Here is a 10,467-nt window from a genome sequence, read left to right on the forward strand (position 1 = left end):
TGTGTAAATATATTTTTATGAAATATATTTAAGTTGACATAAAAGAATAAGAAAAAAAAACTAATTTTTGGTCAGTAAATCATTTGAATTCTTTTATTAAAGTTTTTTTAATTAATCTCTCATAAATTCATTAAAAAATATTTCATATAAAATAAAATGTATATTTTCTTAATTGTAATAAGTATCTAAAATTCTTAATTATTGTATTAATATATAAATTAGTTCCAATTAAAAATTTATTTATAAATACAACTATATATATATATATATATATATATATATATATATATATATATATATATATATATATATATATATATATATATATATATATTTAACATTGGAAAAATATTATAACAAAATTCATGTCCGCAGATTTATAAAAAAATATTTAGTTAGTATGGAATATATAATAAAGTTATATGAATTTAAATTTTTTAAATAATATATAATTACATAAAACCAATTTCGTATATATGAGAAAAAAAATTTAAATAGATAAATATATATTATTTAAAAATTAGGTTTGAATTTAATTATAAAATTAATATAATTAATAGGAAGTGTAGAATTTATAATATTGATTTTTTATTTTAAAAATAGTACATTATGAAAATTTAAAAGTATTAATTTGTGTGCGTGTAAAAAAATATAATAATTTTTAATTTTTTTAATATTATTATTAGATAAAAAATAAATATATATAAAAAAATTAAAAATCATACTTTAAATATAAAATTATTATTTTAATTTAATAAATTTATATTTAAATATAAATATAAATTAATATTTTAATTTAAAAATAATTTAATTTTCATACGAATATAAATATCATATCATTTAATATAATTTTTATTTATTTATATTCAATAACTTCTTTTATTGAAATATGATATTTACTTTTAGAAAAATAATTATAACAAATTTAATTTGAAAATACACTATAAATTAATTTAACAAAATATTTTACTATACATTGAATAATTATTTATACATTTTTTACTATAATAATTTCAAGTAAAAATAATAATATACTAATATCAATATTTTTTATTTTATTAGTATCAGTTTTTTATTTTTTATGTAAAAATGTTTTTAATTGATAATTTATTATTTGTAAATAATTTATTAATGTTAATATATATTTTTTTAATTTTTCTCTATATCATAAAAAAATATAAAATTATGTAAAATATTACATATCAAATAAAAATTAATAATAATGATACTTATTGATATAAGTATACATAATTAATTTTATCAAATAAAATTAAAAATAACTAAAAATAAAAAAAAACATCATATAAAATTATATCAAATTGAATTTACTATTATATGTATAAACTCTTAAATAGTATTGAAAAAAATTTAGATTTTTTACTCTAATTATATATATTATATAAAAATTATAAAACATTGAAAGCTAATTAGTTTTGATTAATTAAACACTTCATTGGTTAAAAAATTTAACATGAAAATAAACGAACCAATAAAATACAAATAGTTAAACTTATATATTTAAAAAACATTTACAATTATAAAATTATATTATACTTTCATTGATATTCTTTTATTTTCATATATTTAATTTGAAAATGATAAATACACATATAACATACATGAAAAATTATATATTATCAAATAATAATCAGTATATTAAAATAATATTATATCATATAAAAATTTATATATAAAAATATTAAATTAAACAAGTATTAAACAAGTATAAAAAAACGTGCAATTGAAGAGATAGATCGAATACTCAGCCCTACCCATAATAGATAGATCAAGACTCTTGCAATTGAAGTCTAGCCTTGAGCTATACATCTTCACTAAAACACCAACTAAAGCCCTTTTTTAAATGACCGAGACCTCAACAAGCTCTAAAATGTAAATCAATTAACAACAAGCTCATAGCGTCTCACTCTCTTATAGTCTTAGAGATTGACCACCATCAATTGATTGGCACTTAGACTCCAAGGTTGTCATGCAACAAGTTTTAATTGACTAACTCTCCATGGAGCCAAAACTAGTTTGTCATTGCTGCTTTTATTGAAGTCAACTATTTTGAAAACAAGTAACTCTTATTCCAAAATTTAAAAGTCCTTGCAATGTTAAACAATATAGGCAATAAGCCTATGTAATTTTCTGTACAATGTGATCTAAAAAATCATTGTCTATAGGCTTAAACCTTGTATGAATGCTTTGATTATGCAGGACTAGGCAGCTTTCATCCCTAACAGAGCTATACAAGATAATATTATTATAACTCACGTGGTCTTTCACCATATGAGGAAATCTAAAGGTAAGAAGCACTCCATGGCTATAAAGATTGATATGCATAAAGCGTATGACAAGGTCGAGTGGAACTTTTTGCAAGCAATTCTATTGAAATTTGGTTTCTCTCAGGACTGGGTGCACAGGGTAATGCAATGTGTCACAATTTTTAGTTATTCCATTTCGATGAATGGAGCTCCAACCCCTCCTTTCTATCCCTCAATAGGGCTAAGGCAAGGGGACCCTCTTTCCCCTTACTTATTTCTGTTTGTCTCTTAAGCCCTATCTTGTTTAATTAACAGAGAACGTCAATTGGGCCACCTCAAAGGGTTTCAATTCAACAGATTTTCTCCCATTGTTACTAATATTCTCTTTGCAGATGACACTTTGATCTTTGGGAGAGCTACTAGGGCTAAAGCAAAAACTATAAAGTCAATCCTCCATTCATATGAAAAGGCGTCAGGGTATAAATCAATTTCCATAAGTCCAGTGTGCAATTTAGAAAGAATTCTCACTCCAATCTTAGAAGGGAAATATTAGCAGTACTGGAAATGCATGAAATATTGCCTGGAGAGAAGTATCTTGGATTGCCTTCAGTTTGGGGAAGATCAAAAGCTCAAGCCCTTAATTTTGTGAAAGAGAGAATTGAGACTAAAACTCAAAGCTGGCAACAACATCTGTTAACGCAAGCAAGTAGAGAAATACTAATCAAGTTTGTACTCCATGCAATCCCAGCATATTCAATGGCTATCCTAAGGTATCCTCAATCTTTCTGTGCTCAACTCAACAACATTTCTTCTAGCTTTTAGTGGGGAAGGAGAGATAAGGAAAATAAGCTATGTTGGGTGGGCTGGAAAAGATCAACCTTGCTAAAATTCATGGGTGGGATGGGTTTTAGAGATTTCAATAAGTTTAATCTAGCGTGTTTAGCGAAGCAATGTTGGATATTGATTAATAATCCTTCAAGTCTCTGGGCAAAAGTATTGAAAGGCCTATATTTTCCCCAAACAACCTTTTGGCAGGTTGTCAATTAAAATCTTAGAAATGTTCTTGGATATGGAAGAGTCTCTTAGAAGGGAGGGAGGTTTTGCAAGAGGGTGTTCGAATCAATGTAAATGATGGTAGTTCTACTTTAGTGTGGGAAGATCCTTAGATTCCATCAATTCCAAGTTTTAAAATTCAAAGGCCTATAAATTGCCCCTTAAATGTTAATTGGGTTGCTAATCTTATTGACCATGAGCATCTTGAGTGGAAGAAGGATCTACTAGCTCAAATGTGTAACATAGAATAAGCTAGAGCAATAATGTTAATTCCTATTGCTCCAAGGGGGTTCCAATATAGAACTATCCGGCATAATGACAGATTTGGCATCTTCTCAGTTCGATCAGGGTACAGACTGCTGGCAATGAGGTATTGGACTGATAGTGTGAGCAAATCAATGGTTTGTCACAAAGTTCCATCAGCTATGTGGAAGAAGACTTGGAATTTGCCCATTCCCCCCAAATTTAAAGTGTTCATTTGGTGGATGGTTATCAATGCTATTCCAATGAATGATAACTTGAAGAAGAGGGATGACAATTAGTCCCGTATGCCCTATATGTAACCAAGAAGATGAAACTACAGAGCATGCACTTTTGTGGTGTGATCATGCACGAGCTACATGGTTTATTAGTCCCACTGAGTTTAAACCAAACCATTGGCTTCACTTCTATTGGCAGATGGTGGTCGAGTTTAGTTACTCATGTGATTGAAGGAAGATGGAATCAGAACCTCCCAGTTATCTCAACCTTTTCTTACTAGTGCATTTGGAAAGTAAGGAACAAAGCTCTTTTTGAACATATTCAGTCAAATCCAAGTTATACTGATTGCAAGATATCCGAATCCCTTAATAAATTTTATGCAATAACTTTATTGAATCTTTCTCCTCCAATGGATCCTATTGAAAGGGAAGGGTCTTTTACATCTTGGCATTGGCTTTTTCCTCCTAGGGCACTCTTAAATTTAACTGTGGTGTTGCTTGGACAAATGATTCCGCTTGCTCATCCATTGCAGTGATAGTTAGAAATTACTTGGGGAGGGTTGTTGAAGGGGCTGTCAAGAAAATCATCTGTTCTTCCTCTCTAGCTGGAGAAGCAAAAGCCTTGTTATAAGTTATCAAGCTAGGTTCGAGTATGGAAGCACAATCCATCATCCTTGAATTTGATTATGAGATTATGATTCAAGCACTTAAGAGTTTTCAGAGTGATTATTGTTGGGAAATCCAAGCTACGGTGAATGCTATTTGAGACCTAGCTTCCCACTTTGCTCATGTTTAATTCTCTTATGTTAGTAGGAAAGCTAATGGAGCAGCTCACCACTTAGCCAAACTCAGTTTTCATCATCTATTGCCATGTAATGGGTTAGGGGTTAAGCCTTTTTCTTTCAAAACTATTTGTAATTCTGATGCCCTTGGGGCCTTGTAATGCATTGGCATTTAAAAAAAAAAGTAATGTAAGAGAATTACAAATTCATTCTGTTCTAGTTTCCGGATAATACTATTCCTAATGGTTATTTCCGTGATTTCACGAACAAATAATATTTTCTACTGTAAGCCTAACAAGTTGACATCATCAATCAGAATATTTAAACCCTCAAACTAAACAATGCATTCATAAAACTCACATTATGTTTGGGAACTTTGTTAGAGAGAAAAAAAAATAAAAGAGGAAAAATAAAGAAAGAAAATAAAAATAATGTAATTTTTTTTTTCTTTGTTTGGATATTAGAGGGGAAAATAAGAAAAGAAAATAACTTTTTAGATAGTAAAATATTCATTTTATTATTTTTATTTAAAATTAAAATAAATAATTATAGAGATAAAAAAATAATTTTATAATTTTTCCACTCACTTTCTCTTTAAAATAGAGAGAAAATGAATGGTAAATATATTTTTTATTTTTTACTCTTTTCAAATTTTCCTCATTTTCAAACAGGGAGGAGAAAAAATAAATTAATTTTCTTTCATAATTTTCCTTCTCCCTTATTTTTTCTACAGATCCAAACATAGCCTTAATCCAACGGTTCCTAAAGTCCGCATTGTCTATCCGCTTTAAACATCACATAACCCTAACATCCCAATAGCACAAGTCACCCTCTACCGTCGATTAAAAAATATTCCGAACCCAATCCGATGGTCTGAGATCTCCAAGTCATCGATCCGCGTGAAATTCTATTGATCAATAGCATTTCATTATTCCTTTCTATATAAGCAATACCACATGCCTCCGTCCACAAAAAGTCTGTCATCACTTTTCTTTCTCTCTACAAAGTCCTAGAAGCGAAACTGTGTGTGTAAGGAATGGCACCGAAGGCGGAGAAGAAGCCGACTGAGAAAAAGCCTACGGAGGAGAAGAAAACGGTGGCGGAGAAAGCCCCGGTGGAGAAGAAACCGAAGGCCGGAAAGAAGCTACCGAAAGAAGGTGGCGCGACGGCCGAAGACAAGAAAAAGAAGCGTGCGAAGAAGAGCACGGAGACGTACAAAATCTACATCTTTAAGGTCTTAAAGCAGGTGCATCCAGACATCGGGATCTCCAGTAAGGCGATGGGTATCATGAATTCCTTTATCAACGATATTTTCGAGAAGCTTGCACAGGAAGCGTCTAGGCTAGCGAGGTACAACAAGAAACCAACAATTACTTCGAGGGAGATCCAAACCGCTGTGAGATTGGTGTTGCCTGGAGAGTTGGCTAAGCATGCAGTGTTTGAGGGGACTAAGGCGGTGACCAAGTTTACTAGCTCTTGAAGCGGTGGTGGTGAACTAGGGATGACTTGTGTAGTTGGTAGTGAATTAGGCTTTCTTGTGTGTAGGGTTAGGCTTTAGGTGGGATATGGCTTATTTTATGATTTCTTGTCACGACCCAACCTATGGGCCGGACCGGCACTAGGACCTGGGCCAGCCTAAAGCCCCCGAGGCCCGTAGTAAGCCTAACTATTCATTAATCCAACTCTAAGGCCCATTTGGGCCCAATATCAAGAAATCAACCGGACGGAGTCCGGCCATAAAGTGGACCTTTCAATGGGGAGTTTTTGACTCATCCGACCTGTAAACAAAATATATCATCAATTGGGGAGCTCAGCTCACCCTCCACATACTCAAATCAACATAAAGATAAATGGGAGCTCAGCTCCCTCATCCAGTCCATCAAACATGCATATAATAATTTTACAGGTCCACATAACAATTTATATTACAGACCCGAATCATTTAAATATTTCTAACACATGCAAAAATTCTAGGAGTAAATAAAATTACAAAACTATTGATAAACAACCTGCGAATGAGAAAAGCAGGTTAACCACAATAAAATCCTCCTGTAGCCTGAAAAAATATTGAACAGGAGTGAGCGTTCGACTCAGAGAGTAAAATATCAATTTTAACCATAATCTCTATAACTATCTAAAACTAATGCACCCTGTAGAGTGAAATGCAACATCAACAACATTTTCACATCATAACATCAAAAAGGTAATTTGGAGCACTCACACACCCAGTAGTATCAATCATAATATATGGGAGCTGATCCCCTATACAGCTCTCTTAATCCAACCTGGTGCAAGCGAAGAACTCAAGCCGGACTTTCGCTTAATAAACCAAATCGGGGGTCCCAGCGAAGAACTCAAGCCGTGACTACCCCCCGAAGGATCAGGTCCCAGCGAAGAACTCAAGCCGTGACTACCCGTCCTGTCCATAGTCCACACCACATCACACGCACACCAACGCACGCACACTGCTCCAAATTACCACAACAACATCCATGGCACGTTAACAGTTATGAATGCAACATAAATCGTGCCTAGAGTTTAACTATATAAATATATGCATATAAGTGATGCATGGGCATGCTTGAACATATAATAATATCGAAATTACAATTAAAATTAATATTTTACTCACAGACTTGACGGTGGTCACTGGGGCGGCTGAGCGAAGGAAGAAGGTTGTCCCGGCTCACCTGACAATTACATTACATTTATTTAATACAAATGACTCAATACAAATCAAGAAAAGACCAAATACGTCCTAAGTCGTGCCGAAAATCCGGCAGAGTCTCCCCTATACCTAGGACCTACCCAACCTGCAAAATGGCTCAAAACACACTTCTATATTTACAATCTATATATCCACAGCTCAATCATATCACACAGCCCCTCCTGGGCCCATCAAATCAGCCATCCATCACAATATGTAAAATTTCAATTTAGTCTTTATAATTGATCATTTTTGCAAAAACTACCCAAACAAGCTCTAAAAATTTTAAAACTTTGCCCCGCGGTCCTTAGCAATATTACTAGGCTATTGCAAAAAGAATCGTAATTTTCTGAGCTACCAAGAATATTTTATGGATTTTTAATCCTATTTAAGCACTAGAAAATTATGAAAAAGCAAGGTTCGGGTTTACTTTTGCCAATTCCGACTTCGGGAACGCGCTCGGGACGTCTGACAATGAGGGAGTAGCCAAAACCTCGGTCCAATTCGGAGACTTTTTTCCAGCAGTGCATGCGTAGGAAATTCACGCACTGACAATCGCCGAATTTCGCGAATTGAAGATACCTACACGAAGTCCATAACACGGGGGTTTGTACATAAATTTTTTAGAATTTTCTAAGCTCATTAAATGCTCGAAAAAACACTACGAAGTTCCGTGGGACCCACCGAAAAACGGTGTCGGAAAAATTCGAAATTTATGTCGCCGCGAAGCTCTCGACGAGTGAAGCGCTCGGGTACTCTCGGTTTTCTCGTGGGGTTTACGGTTTGTGAGAAATCTAGCCCAAAAGTCAAAATGGGCTAAAACTTCCCGGGCAAAAATTGGACAAACCGCCCGATGGATTTCGGTATTCTTAGTGTCTATGGAAAGCTCTCGACGAGTAGATGAGTTTAGACACAAGAACCGGTCCGATTGGTGGCCGGATCGGCCGAATTTTGGCCGGAAGTCGAGAAGTCGCGCGCGCTCTGGCGTCGTTCTGAGCCGTTCCGGAGTTCCAGCGCGGCCGTGTGGGGAGGAGGCGAGGTGGGGCGCCGGCGAGGTGGGGAGGTGGCGGCGCGGCAAAAGGAGGAGGGAGGAGAGAGAAAAGAGAGAGAGAAGGGGAGGAGGTCAGACGCGCGCGGGAGGAAGAAGGAAGAAAAAGAAAAGGCCGGTCTGATTCGATCGGTCCGATCCGGTCTGGTTCGATTCAGCCGGTCCGATTCAGAATACAAAATTTTGAATTTTTACTCTGCCTCGGGACCGAAAACGAGGTCCAAAAATTCTGAAAAAATTCCAGAAAACTCAGAAAAATACGTAGATCCAAATATATTTTTAGTTTTGCCACGTGGTCTTTAAATAAATTTTTAAAAATCATTAAAATTTATATTTTCGGAAAATCGAACCCGATTTTTAAAATCCGAAAAATCTCAAAAAAATTCCTAAAATTTAAATAAAATTAAAATAGCAATAATGCTCATAAAATAATAAAATTTAAAATTCTTGGGGTGTTACATTTCTAGTGTATTATTGAATTTAAGATTAGGGTTTGTAATTGAAGCTATGATCTTCTTGTATGAATATTTCCATGTTTGAATTGAAATACAAAATTGCTTAATTGTGTTTATCTGGTAATAGTTTCTTTCGATGCATGCAAAGTGTAGGATGGGGCTAGAGTGGATTTGTGGATCCTTTTTAAGACTCTAATTGTTGGCTGTTTCTCAGTTATAATTAGAAAGTTGAACCAATTTCAATGAAGAAGATGAGTGGGTTAGCTCTTGGAACAAGTTGATTGTTAGAATGATCTTTATCTTGTTTGCGAGTCAAAATCATTAACTCACGCATTTGAATTTCTTCAATCGCTAATTTTACCAGTGCATGCTTTGTTCTTTTATTTTTGTTTTCCTGGGATTGGAGGGATCAAAATCTTGGAAAAATGCTTGTTTATCACTTTTCTTTTATGTGTATGTATAATCTCTATCTTAGAAATGTGTCTTAATTAAAAATCAGTTCTCAGCTATTACTAGTTTTTTTTTTTTTGGACTAGGAATAGGATTAGAAATTATGTTTATCTTTTATTTGGGTTTGGTTTTTATAATTTTATCGAGATTAAAATTTGTAGTCCTAAGAAAAAATGTAGAACATATATATTGATGTTTATTTTTTCATTTAAATTGTCAAATCAAATTGGATTTGATCAAGTTACGCTATTTATACTTGGTTTGGCTGGGAGTGATGGAATTGGGGTGGGATAAAAAAAAAAAAAAAAATCTCTCTTCATTAAGAGAAAGGAGAAGAAATAAGGATAAATCTTATTTCTCAATTTTTTTAAAAAATTAAATTATAATATATGTATATATTTTTTAAATTAGTAGAAAATAATAAAAAAATTGATATTAAATACTTAAAATGTCCTTCTATAATATAATACACATAAAGAAAGATTATAATAATTATTTCCTTTTTTCTTTTAAGAAAGAAATTTTATTTTATTTACATTTTAATATTTTATTCAAATAATATAAAATAAATTATTTTTTTCTCTTCATTTTCTTTATTTAATTTCTTAAATTTTTTTACACAATTAAACATCCAGATAAAGGTTAAGAAAAAAAAGCTTAATTTGATTTAAAAAATTATAGTTTAATGTATTTTTTTATTTTAAAATAAACTAATTATAGACTTAAATTAAAATTAATTAATGTGTTTGGATAAATTTAATAGATAAAATTTTAAATAATTGAGTGTATTTAATATGAATACTTTTAAAAATAAAAAAAAACTATATTTTTTCAGTTTAAGTTTGATTAATTATATAGTTAAAACAATTTAATTTCAACTTAAAAAATTTATAAATCGCAATTTTTAATTTAATTTAAAATTGTTCGTAACTATCTTAAAATGAGACTGTAAATCCCTTCATTTAGCCTTTCAGGTCTTACATTGGCTATTGAATGTGCGTGAGTGTAGATTATATAAAAATAAGGATTTCATTAAAATAAAATTATCATGGTTTTAATTATAGTCCATTCTCTTCTACAAATCCTATGTGCATATGTTTATCTTTGATAAAAAAAAGACAAAATTAAGGGAAGAGCTAGCGTGCGTGAGTCCATGACAAAAACATCAAGATAGACTAGTCTACTAGCGGGTTGATCCTTCGAGATCTCATATCAATTATAAAGTATAC

At 32.1% G+C, this 10,467-nt stretch overlaps 1 protein-coding gene across 1 annotated transcript; it reads left to right on the forward strand.

Moving 5' to 3' along the window:
- The first annotated feature begins 5,529 nt into the window (after nucleotides 1-5,529).
- Nucleotides 5,530-8,936, forward strand: LOC110645525 (histone H2B-like). The gene is made up of 2 exons (XM_021798730.2): nucleotides 5,530-6,158; nucleotides 8,793-8,936. Exon 1 carries the CDS (start codon nucleotides 5,615-5,617, stop codon nucleotides 6,056-6,058), a length of 444 nt encoding a protein of 147 aa, XP_021654422.2. The 5' UTR covers nucleotides 5,530-5,614; the 3' UTR covers nucleotides 6,059-6,158; nucleotides 8,793-8,936.
- The last annotated feature ends 1,531 nt before the right edge of the window (nucleotides 8,937-10,467 follow it).

This window comes from Hevea brasiliensis, chromosome 6 (assembly GCF_030052815.1).
Source record: "Hevea brasiliensis isolate MT/VB/25A 57/8 chromosome 6, ASM3005281v1, whole genome shotgun sequence".
Classification (NCBI taxonomy): Eukaryota; Viridiplantae; Streptophyta; class Magnoliopsida; order Malpighiales; family Euphorbiaceae; genus Hevea; species Hevea brasiliensis.